A 20,114-nucleotide genomic window follows, 5' to 3' on the forward strand; every position below is an offset into this window, starting at 1 on the left:
CGTTTTAAGTAGAGATTGAATCCTCTAGAACATATATCTGGTTTAGATCAAAATTAAAGCCCAGAGCAATCCTCGAGAGGCCGTAGTTCTGGGACGAGACTTCGATGACAGTGGCCAGGCCCTAGCCACCTGGTCGCAAATTGGCAGTGCGTGTCTGACGTAACCAATGACTGGCAAATATACGGGCGCATGCCGACACTAGGTGATTTAATAGTTCAAAGCCGTATCGACAAACATCGAGGCAAGCCTTTTCACGATTCTAATCTAATCCAAGGTCTGGCGTACGAAAGGTGTCCTTCCGAACTGCGAGCTTTGCCGCCGCTTTCGGCTCGCATGAGTGCCTGCATCTCTTTGTCAAGCTCCCGAAGCTCGGGATCGCCGTATACGTCGTCTTCGAGGTGCGAGGGCCAAGGGAGTCTCCCACTGTCACATGGTACGCTAGGCTTGAAAGGGACCAGCGCAAGGAGCGCGCCGCCCACCTCTCGAGTCTATGACTCTGTCGCTTGTCGACTCTCTTTGTCTTCTAGTCAGTTAGTTACAATCACATGATGCTTTTGAGGCACTGCAGCCCTCACTTGTCATTGCGACAACTCGTCCCGTTATGCCAGATACTACACCCACGCATGAAATACACCAGCATGTAGCCTAGCCTGGTGCCTCGGAATTGTACACAGTTGACATCTTATCCCAGTAGTTCAGGAGGACTTGCTGTTGCATTACGAGTATGAGCTCTACTCGAGCTGCACCGTTCGGGATGGGCGGTATATCGCAAGACCCAGGTCGGTTTAGGATTGAGGATCTACTCATCACCGATTGTGTCTGGGTGGCGCGACGTTTATGGGTTCCACGGAAGGGCAGCACCGCGAAAAAGTGATAGTCACAATTTTCCATTCATCCAGCCACATGTACTGTGAGCACAGGGTGTTCTAGCGGTCCCTGCAGATGCGGTTATTATTTGCGTATTCAGGTGCTTGAGCTGCGACTCGTTGGACATACGAGTCCTTGTCAGGTGTCAGGGTGCCGAGCCCTGTTGCAGGACTCACAGCGTTGGTCAGCGTCCGATACCTAATATGGTGCCTATGTGAGGGAGATTCATCGTGTCTATACCCGCATATATCACTTTGGGATTGTAGTTTTTGATTAAGCCTTATCCATAAGCTCGAAAACCGAGATATTCTGCACCCTACAGCTCTGTTTCGCTCTACAGCCAAGTTCGCTCCACATATCCTCGTCGACATTACAGCCTCGTAAAGTCGCAATGATCTTCGCGGCTTCCACACACGATGTTTCCCCAGCGTGAGCGTCGGCTCGCTTCGCAGACGGAGAGGAGCCTGGAGCAGTTTTCTTGTTGGAGGGAGCATGATAGGAATAAGTAGGGCCCCGTCCATAGTCACGCTCGTATTCTTCGAGTTCCAAAGGAGACGGCTCTCCCAACCCTATCGGGATGCCAGTGTAAAGTAAGTCAGCAGGTGAGTCAAGCTGTAAAGGTTGTGGCGAGTCCGTCCCTGATGCTGGGATAACGATAGACGTCCATTCGCCTTCAGGATATTGCGACGTTGCTACAAGGACTTGCGGTGGTTCTTCTCCCATTCTCACTGATTCCTGGCTCGCTTTCGCGCTGACCGGCTGCTCACGTCTGGCTGGAATTATCTGAGTTGACACGGATTCCTTCAATCTTTTAGATGGATGATCTCTGTCCGCATTTCGGCGGAACCCGTAAGTGCAAACATCGCTGGCGCAGATATGTCCGGCAAGGTATTCGTTTAGTTGGCAGTCGCTGACACCAAACTGCGTTCTGAGCAGCAATCGCAGGAGCCGGTTCTCGTTGTCCACGCGCTGTGCTGCAATTTGGACTTCTTTTGTTGCCCGAACTCCGTCGTTGTCTAGGCGCTGCAGACGCAGCTCCAATTCTTGGATATATGCTTGACGCCGGGCGCGAAAATTGCGCTGGTTAACACGGTTTCTAACGGTTGCTTGTCGCTGGAATGAGCCCTTCAACGAATGAGTAAACTGAGCTGAAGGCCGGAAGATGGATATTACCTACTCCTGCAGCCATGCTTTACAACAAAACCGCCAGAGGGGTTCGGATAGTGGCGTGCTCGATTTTGCTTCATGGAATTGTGTACGTATAACAGGGGGGGAGGTCTTTGGAAGTGGTGTCATAATGGGCTACAGAAAGAGCGGGAAAGAGCGGAAAAGTACAGAGAAGATCCACACTGCCGAAAACCTGGTCCCCTGATTCAGAATGACGCTTCCAGCTCCTCCGAAACCAAGATTAACCAATCATAATCGTTGAGTGACTAAGTGTCCGGCTTCCAGCCAGACTTTTCTCATCTGTCGGCTGAGGCAATCCTTGCTCGAAGCATTTGCAAAGGTCGCTGCAGTTGTACGTTTTAGTGACCTTCTGCACTCTGAAGAGTGGCATGCGCTACCCAAATATTGGTGCGAAGCGGCGCTTGACTCCTCTTTCTCTACCTGTTACACAACCCTTTGTGTCTCTCAGTCCTAGAACGACATCCAGATTCACACACGCAACAATGACGACGGCCACCACGCTTGCAAATGATTCCACCTCTTGCAAACGGCAGGATTCACTGCCTTCGAATCTCAAAACCCCGTCAATGAATGGAGACCTTAACAATACAGTGTCCATGAGGGTGGTCCTCCAACCTCAACGGCATCCAGATTTTGCATTTCGATCACTTGCCATACCGGCATCTATTGACGATTCTACTCTACGCTCGAGATATCGACCTTTTCTTCTTCCCGACAGAATACAATACGACGACTGGGTCAGTAGGCTGGAACTCGCAACTGTGGCCGAGTTGGCGTACAATGACTTCAAAACAACAGGCGAGAGGATCAAGGTTTTGGTTTTATACGGGAGCCTGCGTCAGAGGTAAGACGGTCCTTTAGACGTACCAGTATATCGTGTACTCATTGCATAGATCCTACTCGAAATTATTGGCCTTCGAAATCTCTCGCATCCTCTGGCGGCTTGGGTGTGATGTACGTATCTACGATCCTCATGGCCTCCCTGTAAAAGACGATGAACAGCACAACCATCCAAAAGTGCAGGAGCTAAGAGAGCTCAGTCGCTGGAGCGATGGACATTTCTGGGTGTCGCCCGAGCAACATGGTAATTTAACTGCCGTGTTCAAGAACCAAATCGACTGGATCCCTCTCAGTACGGGATCGGTACGGCCAACGCAGGGACGGACCTTGGGACTAGCGATGGTCTCTGGTGGTTCCCAGTCATTCAACACGATCAATAGCCTTCGCATCTTGGGCAGATGGATGAGGATGTTCACGATCCCAAATCAATCATCCGTTCCGCAGGCTTACACTTTGTTTACGGACAAGGATGCAGACGAAGGCGGATCGAGATTAATGGCAGGAGGCAATCGAGACCGGCTTGTCGATTGCGCCGAGGAATTTGTGAAGTACACCCTCATCATGCGGCCGCACTTTGCCTTGTTAAGTGACCGTTTCAGCGAACGGGACGAGCTCGTGAAGAACTGATATAGAAGCAGAGGTCTCAAAGAGGCAAAATATATGAGCCTCTGGAACCGGTTATAGACTGAACTTTGGCATAGAATGAAATTAAAGTTTGGGTGCTCATAGCCGAAAAGTCTCCCACAGTCAGAGAAATCGCCTGACGAGTGCGTGCAGTGTGCGCGAAGATTACATTCTCCCATTGTCGATCGAAATTTGCAGAGTCAACCAGTTCAGCAAAGAGCGTTCTGAGGCTACATTTTGATGACTTTCCATTACGCTGGAATCTTAAGATTTACAGAGGTGGTATCAGGACGTGTCCACATTCGCCATAGAACTATATGATCAATCCATCCAATTCCAACGGCCCGCCACCCATCTCACGACGTACACCAATGAGATCTAAAATGGAACCTCAATCAATGGTCCTATAGTAGTCGCGAGTGCCTCATCGCTATTGGCGCCAAACGTGGCTACCGCCACAGCGATAGCAAGCCCAAAATTGTTGCTGGCCGCAGTGAAGCTCTGAGTAGCTGCGAGCTTATAGCCGAATCCGAGGCGTTTCGTGACCAGAAGAGTCAGAGAAAAAGGATGAAAAAAGAACACAACAAGTGGAGTAGCGACCCGGACGACAGAGACGATTAGGTGGATAACTTGCTTTCCCTGTGAAGCGAACAGGACTAGAATCGTGTAAAGAAGTCCCAGGAGTGACCACAGAGCGATCCACTTCAGAAACTTCTTCTCGTACCAGATGGCGTTGATCGATCTGGGGATGAAGCGAGTAGCGATGGCGGCTCCAAGCGGTATCCCGAGGAAGACCCCAACGCTGCGTACGACTGTAGAGTAGGAAACTTGGGGAGACTCCACCGCCACTAATAACATTGACGAAAAGGATAGCTAAGGTGTGCGTAGAGGATCATCAGGAGGACAGAATTGACGGCCACAAGAATGGCGCAGTATTCCTTATCTCCCCCAGCAAGCCCTCTCCAGATCCAAAACCTGTGATATACTTGGTCAGTTAAGATGCAATCGTCATTTAACAAGCTTAGGTGAGCTTACTTTAGCAATCCAGCGTGCTAATCTAACGAATATTAGGCCGTTTCTGAGTTCAGGCTTATCCGGTAGGAACGCGTATGCCAGTCCAAGCTTCATCGACGTCAGTAAATTGATTGAGGAAGGCTTCGGAGAGGGTAAAGTACTGCGAGAAGAGGTGCGATGATCCAATTGACCAGGATACTGAAGCCGAGTTGGATCCAAATTTGGCGATGAGCAAAAATGCGATGCAAGGTCTCATATCTAACTTTGCATAGGATTGGATACAATCACTAGCAGACCAAACGCTTCGCGGTGATATTCCCATTAGCATCGAATCTAAAATGGATAGGGGGATTTCGACTCTTACCAATGGGAACTTAGACCCCAACATGTTTGCCTTTCTGAAGAGGAAGGACGGACGGCCGGGCCTGGTGACATGTGACATATCGACTTGCAGCCGTGCCAAAGCGTTCGCCGATCTTACCCCATCCCAGTCAAGCCTTCTCCTAATTCTGGAACACATGGAAAGCTGAGTTCTGGTCTAATTGGTCCATCAAGTTCAGGAAAAACGCAATTCTTACTGGGCCAATGCACCCAATTGATGCTTGTATGAGTGTTGATTGGATTCCCGTATCCGGAGCGGTCATCATCTTGCATTATCCTCCTATGAATCAGTCTCTACCTATTCTGATTCGGCATGTTGATGCCAGTTGCAGCTTTCGCGCCATTCTTGTGTTAAAGGGGGTCCTTAGGTGAATGGTTCGGTAAGCACAACCGCCCTTATCATGCCACACTAGCGCTAGTAGCAGTGGGCAGAAATGTTCAGGCTCACCTGAGCGTAGAATGACAGGAAGTACCTCTCTATATCTATCTCCCAGAGGCTCGAATGGTGTCGCATTGCCAGCTGCTCCACGATTCTGGACTTCCACACTACTCTTCAACAAGTGTGTGGCAAACAATACCCATCGGCTTGTTTCAATGGATTCGACAACAATTTATGAGAAAGTTCAACAGCGCTATAGTGCAGCGGCCAAGTCTGAGGAACGCGAGTATGGACGCAAAGTTGCCACGGCATTTGGCTGAAGAGTTGACTAAAATCCCTGAGGACGCTAATTCAGGCTCAGTTGTGGTAATCCATTGGCTTTAGCGAACCTAAGTGAGGTTAGTTAATGTTGCTCAAGGAATATCTTGACTCGTGGTACGAAGTTCATGATCAACAGTGAGAAATTGTTGTCGATCTCGGTAGTGGGGCCGGATTCGACGTATTTCTTGCAGCTAAGAAGGTCGAGGTCTCAGGCAAGCTCTTTAGAATTGACATGAATAAGGTGAGCGCTGAGCCCTTCATCCCAGGAGATGTCCAGATGATACAACTTGTGGGACATGCTCGAGAGGGCCAATTGTAACAAGGAGAATACCCCAGCAGACAATCTCTTGTTTGTGCACGGATATTCCCCTTCCAAGCGCAATGGCCGCCTGCATTATCAGTAATTGCGTGGTCAACCTTGTTTCAGAGCAGGAAAAACAGCTCGTGTTCAACGAGATGTTCCTTCTACTCAAGCCAAGGGGGCGTGTTGCTATCAACGACATCCTCCTCAAGCGCGAGCTTCCCTCGGAACTCAAAACGAACATGGCATTGTATGTCGGTTGTATCGCAGGTGCGAGCCTAGTGAAGGACTATGAAAAATACGTCGGTAATGCGGGATTTCGTGGTGAGTTGTCCTGACCCAGCCGTTGTAGCATCGCAAATCGAGTCCTCATAGCTGAGTCTCCCTGAAATGAACAAATGTCTTGATCGTGGACAGCCAAATGATCTCAATATTTACAAAACTGCAGGAAATCGTCAAAATAGAGGTCAATGCTGTGGAGGAGAAGCGAGTAACCTTTGCTGCGACAAGTCGAGCTCTTGTCGCAACTGGGGAGACTCGACAGTTGGTCATGGCCTTGATTTGCCGGAGGTGGACTGCGGACAAATTGATTTCAATAAAAGGACTGGTATGTGTCTTCTAGCTCAAACCATTGCGTCGCTTGCAGACTCTTGTATAAAGGTCTTCAAAGTATACGCTGTCAAAACATGATCCAGATTCGTTCTGGGATACCGCTTTGTTCAGCCTTGGAGGAAAGGTTGTCCTGGTCGTTACAGGACTTGAAGGAGACTTCATCGGGTTTCCGTATTTACCAACTGCACTGCTGTTTGAGCTCCTCACGTTTCAGAACGAAAACGACCATCGTAATTCATGAGAGGCCGAAAGGTCTAGGGTGGTGTGGCCCAAAAAATGCCACGGTGAGCGCGCCTGAAACCCGACCGCACTGGCTTGAGCTTTAGGCATTGAGATACAAAATACCCTTCCTATCATGTGGTTGCCTTTATGTAGTCTTGCCTGAAGATTCAGCCTGCACAAATGATCACATATCTGACTGGGTATGGAGGAGTGGCCCTATGGGGGATACCTTGTTTATGAGCGTTCTGTGCTTTTTGTTCCATTTCCCGGTATCGTGGGATGCAAGGCTCGCCCGCCATGCCATATGGAGAACGCAGGCATTCATAAATTAGACTCGTCATTTGAGTTACGATGTATTGATACTATAGGGGCTACCCATTCGTAAACTGCCGGCCTCCTGATGAGGGAGCAGAAGAACGGCTTGGCTCGTCATTGACATATAGAGGATCATCCCTTGCTTCGTTTAGTAGCGAAGAAGATCTGTCCTTGTCGAAGGAGCCCCGTCGGATTATACACTTCAATAGCACAATATAATTTGTCGCAAGCAGCTCCCTCCACGATAGACCGATGCGCCATAGCTTAAGCGCTGGTGACACACCGGGTCTCGAATGCTGCGACGGATGATTTAAATGCCGATCGGCGACTTATCGATGACATATCGGCCGATCAGAATCGCTAGTGCGGGGGGGTTTACCGGAAACACAACGTGGCTCTTGTAGGTCACTTCGACCTGGACTCCCTTTGTCATTGTCCGATGGCTTGTAGAATATAAATTTAGCGTGCATCTGATGATGAAGATTTGTTCAGGGCTTCTGTGCTGCTAGGTAAGCCCGCATTATGAACTCTGCCCAGCACATCGTTCGCGTCGATGTCGAAACCGCAGACTCCTCTGTCTCAGATCCCCAGGATGGCGGATATGGCTGGGTATGTGTCGGCTCGTGCTTCGCAGTCAATTGCTTCACTTGGGGTGTTGTTGCCGTACGTTTCTCAGAAGATTGTGTGACCTGCTGGGGTCGATTGCTGATTGAAATGTTTGCAGTCTTACGGAATCTACCTGTCGCATTACCTTTCAGAGAATGTGTTCCCCGAGGCTACGCCGGTCGACTTTGCGCTCATTGGCGGGTTCAATTTCACTTTCGCAATGCTAGCAGCTCCTTTCGTTACCATTTTGACACGGAAATATAGCCATCGGCCACCAATGTTGGCCGGCATTACGCTACTAGCAGTAGGATACGTTTCAGCATCCTTCTCAACAAGGGTTTGGCAGCTCTACATCGCTCAAGGCGCATTGGTTGGGCTTGGAGTCGGATTCACCTATGTACCAAGTATCGCCATTATCTCCCAATGGTTCCAGAAACGACGAAGTCTGGCAAATGGGATCAGCGCCGCCGGCTCTGGCATTGGCGGTCTAGTTTTCTCGTTCATGACTGACGCTGTCATCCAGAACGTGTCCTTGGCCTGGTCTTTCCGGGTCAATGCATTGGTCAGCTGTTCGATGTTGCTCGCTGCAACGGCAGTGATGAGAAATCGAAATGAATCCATCCGCCCTCACCAACGTGGGTTCGACTTGAAACTTGTCCGTCGGACGGACGTCCAGCTTCTTCTCTCCTGGGCTTTTATTAGCATGCTGGGATATGTTGTATTACTATATTCATTGCCCGATTTCGCCCACTCCATTCATCTCTCGCCGGGCCAAGCAGCGACAATCAATGCCTTGCTCAACCTAGGTACTGCAATTGGCCGTCCTTTCATCGGCGTTCTCAGCGACAAATATGGGCGGTTCGAGGTAGCGCTCGCACTTACGTGTGCCTGCGGCATTTCTTGTTTCGTCATATGGCTTCCCTCAACGACATATGGACCGACCCTCGTGTTCTCCATCGTCAGCGGAGCAATACTGGGTGTTTTTTGGGTTGTAAGTGTGCCCATACTACTCTTGAAACCCGGCACCACTCGATGCTGACTCTATGGCAAGACTATTGGCCCTCTCTGTGTTGAAGTTGCAGGACTCCCCGAGTTGCAATCTCTCCTGTCACTGTCCTGGATATCTGTGATTCTGCCAACTACATGTACGTTCTGTCGCTACATTACCTTTTCAAATCTGGGAAGCTTCCTGATTCGGATTGCCCAGTTTCGGAGGTCATTGCTCTCAAACTTCGCCGTGGTCACTCACAGCGGGAGTATTTGTATCCTCAGATATTCTCCGGTTTATCTTACATCTGCGCAAGCGTTTTCTTGTTCGCATTATGGCGACTCAAGAAAAAGGCGGCCAGCCTACCGACTTCATGAAGTGCAAGTCGGCAGTTATGGGTTCTCGACACCGTGTCAGCTGTCATAGTAGCGCGACAACCGCAGCAAACTAAATCAGGCATTCCTTGATCCGATCACAGGCCCGATGACTCTCGAGACCATACATCTCATGAAGCGCCAGCTTCCTGACCCCAGATGTGACACCAACATCATTCTTGTCGACTTTTTCCCGATGAATAGGAGGTCTTCGAGGAGTTTTCTACTACATCGGAGCGAGCCATTGATATCTGTAATAATGCTGAAGGAGCCTCGTGGGAGGAAGCCGCGAGAATCGCTGCAGATCGCGACCACAATACTCATCACGAAGTATTGGATGGCCTAGATTGCGGCAGGAAGCGAAACTGCAGGTTAGAATCCTTTTCGTCTTCGAGCTGATGGATGAGGAATGATCAAGCCTTGGGGATACTCTGAGATTCGGCGATCAGCGAGATCCCTCAAGTCGTCACCAAATTTTTCTGCTGGATTTTGACTTCGAGTGTAGTTAAGATGTCTTATCAAGAAGCCTTGTGTCTCATTATCTCCTCACCTTGCATCACAAGGGAGAACCCCGGAGGGAATGGGTACGGAACCCGTGGCGGACTCAATCGCATCGTGATTTGCTATGCCCAACTTCTCTTGGGAGATTGATCCTTATATGACCTTCGGCTGCAATGCCGCGGCGGTTTGGACAGTAGACGGCGGAGGTAATTGACCATGCCAAAAGCTTGCTAACAATCTTGGTGGACAGGAAAGAAGAGCCGGAGATACAGGCTAACGACGAACGTGGGAGCGAAGAAGATATTGATACTGGGTTAGGAGATTCAACGCTCTCTTATATTTATTGCGTATCTCTCGAAGGAGTCGGGTCAAGCGGGTATGACAACGCCAGAGGCTCTGACGAGTAGTCGATGACCGACCATTCCTGCCGGCTCTCCTCACCATGCCGGGATGTCGATTATTCTTCATTTTTTCTCCATTGTTGCTATCCTATTCGTAACTCATCCTTTGCGTGCTCGTGTTTCGCCTCGTTCAGAAAGCCGCTCATTGTTGGTTGTCAAGCAAGGCTTACCGCAGCTCGTTGAGAGAACTGACTGCACCAACGCTTTTGCGCGTGGTGTGCTAGTATCAGCTAATAATTTGATTTCGACCTTTCCCGCCTCTCCGCCGGTGTTTCTACCTGCGAAAATGGTAGCTCTCGAAGTCCAATAACAGCTGCCCACCAGGTTCGCAAGAAGCCATGTCCGAGGATCCGGCCACTAGATATAATCTCCTTTTTTCGCCGACTTCCATTGGTTGAATCCTCTCTTGCCAGCCGTCTGATATGGCGGTAGATGGATCGAATCACAACTTAGAATGATGTAGCTCTTGAACGCCACGGTAATGCAAAGCAACAGTCCACAGACGAAGCTCCATGTCACTGATTAGCAGCTCCAATGTCAGCTTCCGCTAGAAAGACTTCATGCTGGACCGGAGAGTTACTCCAACCAGGCAGAATCACCGTCAGGCCATTCGAAGCACCATGTCGGACCTCGCCGCCGGTTCTGTACCAATACTCAGCCTTGCCACGCAGCCTTTGGTGGGCTCCTGTTTTTGCACCACTTGCGGAGTTTCAACAACCCATTCCGACGATGTATTGGTTTTGTCAACAGTCTCAGTCGGAGCCTTTTCCGGTGTATGGACTACACGTGTTTGTACATATAAACCAAGCAGAGGCGCAGATTCCATGCGTTCAGACAGACACAATGAAATACCTGCAAGACTGCGTGTAAACCATCACTTCAAACCAATCAACCATTAGCAAGAACCCATCTCTGTCGCTGTCATGTACGCAGGAGAAATTCTACTTTATGAAGTGGTCGAATGACGTCTTCAGGGTAAGAATCATGATCAGTACGGCCTGACGATTCGGTTACAGATGCTAGGATCGTACAAAAAGACCAGGCTGTCTCATCTCAGATTTCAGATTTTCACGCCACGATAACCGCTGCGGGTCGCTCTAGGCTTTAAGCCGGAATCACTGTGCACTGACGCGTATTTCTGAGACTACTTAGCAAAACAATACCAATCCCTCTTCGCAGCCGAATATAAGGTTACACGCCAGGCCGGCGCCCTGGCTGTCGCGCATCGTGACAAGAAAACGATGTACAAGGCAGGGGAGAACCTATAGATGCCCAATAATAAATACTGCAGACTCCGGCACAGCCAGAAAATAAATTGGTGCAATGGTCTTTAGATACGCCTACTCTGCCTGTGTCAAACTTCATCATGAACGGGCAAAGACACTTCCTGAATCTTTGGCACTACCTGAATGCCTTGGCGGCATACAATGCACAGAAAAGCGCACAGCCATCGATGGGAGGGATAGACCCAGCGAATTCGGCGCGCAATAACAACTACGTGTCTGGATTACTTGGAAGGTGAACACCAAGCGAGAAAAAAGGAGCGCAGGAAAAGGTGGAGGCCGTATTTAGAACGGCACCAAGACCGGTGTATGCCCCGTTTGCCGCTGTTGTTAGTGAGCTGCCAATTTGCGCAATTCAAATCAGCGCCGTATAAGAAATTCTTGAGAGAAAATCTTCTTTCCAAATTATGCCCCTTCTAGAGACACCTGGCAAGACTTGTAAGGTACCAGAGCTACTCCGATCCCTCACAGCTGTAAGGTGCACAGTGCACCAAACTCTAGGAAATCTGAAGATGATTAGTATTAATCACAATATGATACCGTCCGATGCTGTTCCGGCGAGGCACTAGATTCTCCCAGAGGATCGACCAGAACCCAACAATCCGATCTTGCGTGTGTCTGGAATCTTGAACACGAACCCTTGTAGAAATGCTGAGAATCTCAGGTGAAAGAGAGTATCTAAGATCTCGAATCAATATTCTACACCCATTCATAGTCCGCACATCGCAACATGACTTCTATTGTACGACCCTGCAGCCTCAATATGCTTGAGATCATGACGGACCTCAATATATTACCCGCCACTCAGCATCTAAGACCAGACGACGAGCTTGACCTTATAGCTCGTGGCGTTATCACTCTTCAAGACGCAAAAGGCTTTTTCACTTTGTATCGCCAACGTCTCGATCGCTTCTTTTATAACATCCTGGAAGAACATGATTCACTGGCCAGCATCTGCAAAAGTTCTCCCTTCTTGACCGCCGCAGTCTGTGTTGTCAGCGCCTTTCACGATCTTTCGCCTCAATATCAAAACATGTCCCGGACATTTCGGCCAACTGGCATCTGTTAGGATATTTTCAAAAACAAATACGTCCGACGACATCCGTGGCCTTTGCATAGCCGCGTCTTGGCTAAGCGACATATCCTCTAATCTCACTGGAACAGGCAGGTTTCGCCACCACTCTCAGTCTATGAAATCAAATGCTGACTTGACGATGATGTAGCGGTTTGTCTTGCAGGTGAGCTAAGCCTCCATCGATACATACCGAACGCTCGGCATAAGAGAGGTTGCTATCGCAATACTCGCCTATTCTACCTTATATACGTGTGCGACCACCAGTTATCGATTACCCATGGAAGACCCCCCTTAACCTGGTACTTCGGCTCCATTATTTCTCCTAAAGAGTTGCTTAAATCCGAATATGTGACCTAGGTTGATGACGGACTCGTCAGTCAACTGGAAATTTGGTCCATAAGCACTCAAACCTTTGACCGATTTTACCTTGACCCCGAAGAAGATCTGTCAGATGGTTGGATTCCCCCAGTCCGCCGCCTACATATCGCCATAGAGACCTGGAAAACCGAATGGGGTGACCGACTCCTCATCAATGAATTTGAGGCCAACCACTCTCGCAAATCAATGCGTTTGCAATATCACTTTACGAAATTGTACCTGTGTTCCGTTGCATTTCGGAGGTTGGCTGGTGCCCAAGCAAAGATCCTCTGTCAGAACTTGATGTCAAAGAATTCGCAACCATTGCAATCCATTCCGCAACGTCAATCCTACAGGCATTCGTAACAGACAAGGAAATTCAATCTGATTTGTGCGGACTGCCCATATACTTCAACTATATGATTGCCTTTACGATTCTCTTCCTCTGTGAGACGATAACGAAGTATCCAGCCCATATGTCGATCAACCATGCTGAGCTCATTGATAAATTGGATAGGTTGGTTAAGGTTTTCAACAACAATAGGGCAAGCATGCATCTTCAGCATTCGTTGTCTGGCACTACGAACAGTATGCGACATTTAGTCGATCGACTGGAGGCCATTCGTGTTGAGCCAACCACCAATCAGACTGACCGCCTGACTACCGCAAACCTTCTCAGACCAAGTCACCAACGCTATACCTAAAAACTCAGCCCTGTGACTCAGCCTTGGCGCAATATGGCGTATTCCGGCGTTCTGCGCATAACCACCGTTACCTCAGTCCGAAGCCATAACCATGTTATCAACCATGACTAACCAAGTCTCCTCTTGGCTACATTGCATACCCATTTGTATATAGAGAGCTCAGTGAGCCCAAGTATCCATAGACACAGACAGACATCACCTCTCAAATTGGCATGTGGCACAACAGGACTACTGGAGGAGTATGCTTAGTAAAGCGCCGTATAACGGACTAATCAGATGATTGTACGGAATAATAAGCATTGTAAGGATTAATATTTACCCTTGTACCGTACAATGTACGGACTATTGGCGACGGATGTACGGATGAATTGCAGCCCCATAAAGCTTATCACAAGAGACAAATACTTGGCACTCAGTTGCGTCACACCTCGACCCTACTCAAGTTAGGCTTTGTGCTGCAGGCGGTTTTACTTTTATTCGAAGACTCAGGCGTCAGACCTGGTCCAAGAATGTGTTTGGCTGCGTAAATGGTCATCACGTGGTGTAGCGGCGGAAGAGATTGATTAACTGACTAATCTAGGAGGGAAAGACTGGCCGCTTATGTAGTCACCCGTAACTGAGTGCAAGGAGCGGGGAGTGCTAGGTAAGGCAAGTACTCCGACGCTAATACCACACGTTGAAGGTTGGATTCAAAATCGCGACACTGCAAACATCCTTGATCTATTCAACCTGCCGCAACTCTATTCAGTTCATCATGAAATCCCACGTCCTCATCCTCTGCACTGGAAATTCCTGCCGCAGCCACATGGCTGAAGGCATCCTCCGTGCCGCCGCCGGCAACCTCATCGACGTGCACAGCGCGGGTTCGAACCCCGCCGGCTTTGTCCACCCTAAGGCGATCGAGGTGCTGGAGGAGATCGGCATCGACATTTCCGCCCACACATCGAAGCACATGAACACATTTCTCGACCGCCAGATTGCGACCGTCATCACTGTCTGTGGCAACGCCGACCAGGTGTGCCCCATCTTTCCCGGGCAGTTGAATCGCCATCACTGGGGCTTCGATGATCCCGCCCACGCCATAGGCAGTGAGGAGCAGGTGCTGGAGGAGTTCCGCCGCGTCCGGGACGAGATACGCAAGGTGTTTGAAGCATACGCCGCCGGGCTGCGCGAAGGCGCAAGCGCCAAAGACTGACCGGCGACGCTTTGCAGCACGCGAGCCTAGGCTTGCATTACCGCGTAACGCCTTATCAATCAAATGTTAGGATATTGAGCTCCTCGGTCCAGTATCTAAATCATATCTGCCTACAATGCGGTCTGTTTTCTTTTCATTCTTGCTCGTTGGCTGCAGCTCTCCCGGCACCGCAGGCTACCAATTTTGGGGGGGCCAGCCATTACCGCTCGCGAGTCACCATCTTTTTCTGTGGTTACTACAACCAGCCTGCCTGCGCACGAAATTGTGTTGGCAGCGCCCAGAACGGAATCCAATGTACAAACGCAAACCGCTTCTGCATTCAGATAAACGCCGGTTTGGAATTCGTCTCCAGCTGCGTACTGAATGCTTGCTGTTCAAGTCGACTACGGCTTTTGTCCAACGTTGTTTATAATCCTCTTTTTTTGGAAGCATATTCTTTGCTGCTCGAATTTAAGCCGGATAGGCCGAGTCACCATTTCGTGTAATGCCGCTCTGTCGGAGTAGCCTTCGCCCTCATTTTCAGCGCATATTTGAAGACGGGAGCGTTCGCCGCAGAGGCACACCAGAAGCGCACGTTTCTCGACAGACCCAGCTAGGACAAATCGCTCCAGCGCTCTCACGCGACCCCCCAACGTGATCAAATCCAACTCTTTCGTGCAATGAATGGCTGAAAACGAGTCCCGGACTTGTTCGAATGGGTGCGGGCCGGCGATGTGGTAAAAGAGTCGCGTCAGATACCGGAGTCTAGAGGTTTGAGATGCGTACTTGCCAGCTCGTGCCATCAGTGCCTCATATATTTCATCAGGACACGCAACTTTCTCCACGATTCGATCTAGGCTGGTCCACTCCGTACCAGCCCGCTTCCGTTTTTCGGAATTAACACTACTCTGGTTAGGTTGCAAAGGTAGTGAACAAGGTCTATTTTGTCGAGCATCGGTGGTAGATTCACCATCTACATCGTCAACGATGTCTGCCGTGATCAGCTCTTAGATACGTCTGAGGGGATGTTCCACGTGCTCGGTCAAATCTGCAGAATTTGTATGTACCGTGGCACGAGCAGTGCGAGCAACGGAATGGGATTTAAACCTCTGTCGCCCTTACCGAAATGGTGGTCTTGTGGCTCTGCTCGATAGTCATCAGCACGCGCCATGTGTGCAATTTCTCGGCGTGCATCTAGGCTGTCAGCTTCATGCAGGTCTAAGTCTGTATGAGGTTTTCGGTGCTGAGGCTGGCTTACAGGGCTGGAGGAAATTGCTGCGTTGGCGTCTCGCGATAATACTTGGAAACATCAAAAAATTAGAAAGTAGGACTAATGATCAAGGGAGGAACACCCGATGCGGTCTCCGGACTGTCCAACACTTGGTTGGGGGAAAGCAACGGGGGATCTTGATTGATGGCAGAGACATCGTTTGGAGATCTCGACGATGACCGACTGGGTAAAGCTTGCCTCATTGCTGTGCTGTTGGCTCAACAGGTTCAGCATTTAGCAGCGGAGCAAATGTACATGTTGACTCTGGCTGGGTATGAGAAGGCGCTGGGAGCGGATCACCCGTCGACACTGGACACGGTCAATAATCTCGGTCTGCTATACGCTGACCGAGGCAAGCTGGACGAGGCGGAGAAGATGTACCAGCGAGCACTGGCTGGGAAGGAGAAGTCGCTGGGAGCGGATCACACTTCGACACTAAACACGGTCAACAATCTCGGGATACTATATCGTGACCAAGGCAAGTTGAATGAAGCGAAAAGATGTACCAGCGAGCGCTAAGCCGGTGAACCGTTCTGCTCGATTGAAACGACTGCGGAAGATGTCATAGTTCTTGTCTGGCTGTCGCTTCGCCAATAACCACCTGAACTGCCGCCCGCGCATCGGGTTGCAAGAGAAACCGCCTAAAGTCACGCTCAGGCTGCGATTGCCGGCTCAAAAGCGAGCTGCAATGAAGAAGAACAAGGGAAGGAAAATTAAGACGGGAAGGAACGGCATTCGACAGGGAAAGGGCAAGAACAGAATCGAGAGTGCGAGGGCGAAGAAGGGAAAGAGATGAGTGACGCAGATTGATTGAGAGCCACCATGAATGGGTTGACGTGAATTACCTTGTTGCTGCTTGTCCCTTTGTTATTGTACTGTATCGGCATGGATGTTAATGTTGAGTAAACAAATACCAAGTTGGCTGGTCCACTCTATGGGCGATCGCAACTGTTCCGCGTGATCTGCTTTTTGCCTTCCCGCGATCGCTTGAATCACGTGTGTGGCCTGCGACCGCCGGTTCGTTTGTCGAGGTGCAGCAACAAACACGCCAAGAAGGAAGCGTGCTCCATACATTTATGCACATGACTCAGCCTTGGCATTCTTTGTCCATTTGTAACAGCAAAACTGTTGGCCGATTGCCTCATCGCCAACAATCCAACCGGTGTGGCCGTTTTTGCGAACTTGACCTTAATCTCGCTTAACCTCTGCCCTTGTGATCTGTTGTCAATATGGCCAGGACTGGTGCATTCTCACGGCGTTCTTGAGTCCCACATTGATTTTTCTGATGAGTTGAAATCTCCCTAGCTGAACGGGTTGCCACGTGGAACAAGGCTGAAGGTGGAGGGTTGATGGACAGCGAGGCGATGCAAAAAGGTTGGTGAATTCGAGGATTACAGCACCAAATCGTCGTGTGGAGCAACCGAACTTGAAGTTCCGCGTGCATGGCCGGAAGATGAGCCAACTTTGTGCTACACCCTCCCGATCGAAGAGGAACAGCGTGCCGACATAACATCATACTTCGGAAAGTATGTTCATCAATGGCAGGGCTCAAAGAGTCATGTTTCAATTCCGCATCGAATTGGAGAAATGAGGAGTGACAAAGTCGAAGAGGGGTGGAAGATCAGTACAGTATCACTGCCCTTTTCGGGTTGCGAAGATTTCTGACCCTCAATTTTGACTCTGAAAGATTCCTCGAGGTTACGCCTGATCTTTACGAAGTGCGCAATTTGTGCGTTTTTTTTCTTGGGGCCGTAGGTGCAGTCATGGCGATCCTCATGCTGACCCCTAAAAGTGTAACCTCGCAGATCTGCAGGGATGGGGAGCAAGGGCTAAACCTTTTCACTACCTCAATCCACTCAACGCTTTTATAAGGTTCATAGCTACGAATAGGTCAAGTCCTCGTACATTTCACTTTAGCACAAAATAAGAGGATTTTGTAGTCATCGATCGCATAGATTGGCCCTTTCAGGAAGTTGCACTGTTATATACTCCTCTCATAGTTTCTCCACCCCCCCAAACACCAGTGTTAGCTGTGGTACAGGCAACGTATCAAGGGTGAAGCTCGGGCGTCGTTCAAATCTATGCCACCCAGCCTGTGTCTCGGTTATCAGTTAGGCATGGTCAGCCGATGTGCCCACCACTTTTCGTAGTCGAACGAAATGACCTAGAGCCGTGATGAAGACTGATCCTCGGGGTTCCAGCGGAAGGATTATTCATGACACACCTTCAAAGAAACTTGTTTCCATAAGATGTTTCGTTTGGTCATGCTTTCCGATTTGTTATTGATGTAAAATGACCACTTATCCTTTCTCTACAGTGTTGTTTCTTTTGCTGCTTGAAAACCCAAGACCGGCAGTCGCGTCCTCAGGAGCAGACTGCTGGTCACAACACTGATGCTGCTCAAAGCCATAGCAAATGCCGCCCAAACAGGGTCCAGCCGGATGTGGCTGCCGCCACTTTGTATTGGATATAGGACGCCCGCAGCGATAGGGAGCGCTAACATGTTGTAGACAGCGGCCCAGAAAAAGTTGAATTTGATCCTCCTGAATACCGTTCGACTAAGATCGATAAGAATAAGTAACGAGATGAGGTTTGATGAGATGAGGTTTGATGAGATGAGGATGAAATCCGCTGACGAGATGGCCACTTCAGAGCCGGAGCCAATGGCTATGCCAACATCTGCCGTAGTCAGAGCAGGAGAGTCGTTGATTCCGTCCCCAACCATGGCAGCCACGGTGTGCGAGCGCTTCTCATCTTTTGCCCCGGCCCTCTGCAGGTATTGAATTTTCTCCGCTTTCTGTTCTGGAAGGACGCCAGCGATGACATTAGGCACCTCGATCCCAACTTTGCTGGCGACTGCCCGGGCGGTCTTCGCGTTATCTCCTGAAATCATCCAGACGTCTATTCCTCGTTTGCGTAACGACTTCACGACCTGGATGGATTCTGGCCGCAGTGGGTCTGAAGTGGCGGCGATAGCCGACAATGAGAAAGGGGAGAAACCTCCATCGCCGTCGGAAGTGACAGCAGTGGCAACCAGGATAACTGACTTGCCTTGCATTTTCCATGAGCCAAGCTTCTCTTGGCTGTCAGAGGACAGAACGACATCGTTGTCGAACATTAAGGCTTCGTTGCCGACCAACGCCATGAACTTACGCTGGGGTTGTGATGCCGCGACAACAAGGCCGCGCATGCCTTTGCCGCCAATTTCCTCCACTTCCTCAGCATCGAAATTCGCAAACGTTCTCGACACAGAAAAGGCGACGGCAGCCTTGACAAGCGGATGACTGCTGTCTTCCTCGAGACGCTTGAGGATACCCAGTACGTCCGACTCATTGAGAGAGTCGTTGTTGTCTGCAGAAACCTCGAACTCTGTGACCTTGGGCTCTCCACCTTCCGTCAGAGTGCCGGTTTTATCAAAGGCAATGCAGTCCAATGTGCTGGCTTCCTGGAATGCCTCTCCTCCTCCCTTGACAAGAATGCCCAACTTCGCTGCCAGACCGCCTCCGACAAACAACGCCGTAGGGGCTGCCAGTCCGAGACCACAAGGACAAGCGATCACGAATACAGCGATAGCAAACTGAAGCGACCAAAAAGGCCAGCCTCCGACATCGGTGTCCCGATAGCTGGAAGGCAGGACTCCAGATTCGCCCAGAGAAAGCCAGATGATCCATGTTGCGATTACCACCAATACCACAAATGGAACAAAGTAGCCGGTCAGGAGATCCGCGAGCCTCTCGACAGGAGCACGCTTGGTTTGTCCTTCACGAACAACTTCTATAATTGCATCCAGCATCGACTTCCCGGCAACGCCAGTAATTCGAATGGTTACTGGAGCGACCTTGTTGATAGTACCGCAGTACACAGGCTCCCCCACTTCTTTGGTGACGAGCATGGACTCTCCAGTCAGACTGGATTCGTCGAACTTTGACTTTCCTTCCAGAACGACTCCATCACAAGGAGGAGAACTGCCATTGACGACCCTGACGATATCACCTGCTTCGATCAAATCGACGTAGACCGGGGATGTTGAAGATTGTCCACTTGTGCTGTCTGTTGAGACTAGCAGAGCTTCCGTCGACTTTAGCTTCGTCAGGGCCGCTACGGCATCGCCAGCTTGTGCCTTCATATATGCTTCGATATATCTGCCGATAAGGAGAAAAAGAGTCAAGAAGACCACTGAATCGAAATAGGACATGCCTGACCCACTCCCTTCCATGGACCCGTCCGCTGGCATAGCTGAGGTACGCGTTGCGGCAATGATGAGTTCTGCGATCGACGCAAAGTACGCGATGGATGTTCCAAAAGAGATTAGCATGT

At 49.9% G+C, this 20,114-nt stretch overlaps 3 protein-coding genes across 3 annotated transcripts; 2 read left to right on the forward strand and 1 right to left on the reverse strand.

The window, feature by feature from the left end:
• Nucleotides 1–5,995: 5,995 nt before the first annotated feature.
• Nucleotides 5,996–6,768, forward strand: PV06_06477 (uncharacterized protein; the record flags this gene model as incomplete). The annotated part of the gene is made up of 3 exons (XM_016407600.1): nt 5,996–6,239; nt 6,380–6,522; nt 6,586–6,768. 3 exons carry the CDS (start codon nt 5,996–5,998, stop codon nt 6,766–6,768), a joined length of 570 nt encoding a protein of 189 aa, XP_016263204.1.
• A 7,323-nt stretch (nt 6,769–14,091) lies between these two features.
• On the forward strand, nt 14,092–14,548 carry PV06_06478 (arsenate reductase (thioredoxin); the record flags this gene model as incomplete). The annotated part of the gene is made up of 1 exon (XM_016407601.1): nt 14,092–14,548. Exon 1 carries the CDS (start codon nt 14,108–14,110, stop codon nt 14,546–14,548), a length of 441 nt encoding a protein of 146 aa, XP_016263205.1. The 5' UTR covers nt 14,092–14,107.
• Nucleotides 14,549–18,108: 3,560 nt separating this feature from the next.
• Nucleotides 18,109–20,112, reverse strand: PV06_06479 (uncharacterized protein; the record flags this gene model as incomplete). Its single annotated transcript, XM_016407602.1, has 1 exon — nt 18,109–20,112. The coding sequence occupies one exon, from the start codon at nt 20,110–20,112 to the stop codon at nt 18,109–18,111; it is 2,004 nt and encodes a 667-aa protein (XP_016263206.1).
• Nucleotides 20,113–20,114: the final 2 nt, after the last annotated feature.

Source organism: Exophiala oligosperma (genome assembly GCF_000835515.1).
Source record: "Exophiala oligosperma strain CBS 72588 unplaced genomic scaffold supercont1.5, whole genome shotgun sequence".
Taxonomy (NCBI): Eukaryota; Fungi; Ascomycota; class Eurotiomycetes; order Chaetothyriales; family Herpotrichiellaceae; genus Exophiala; species Exophiala oligosperma.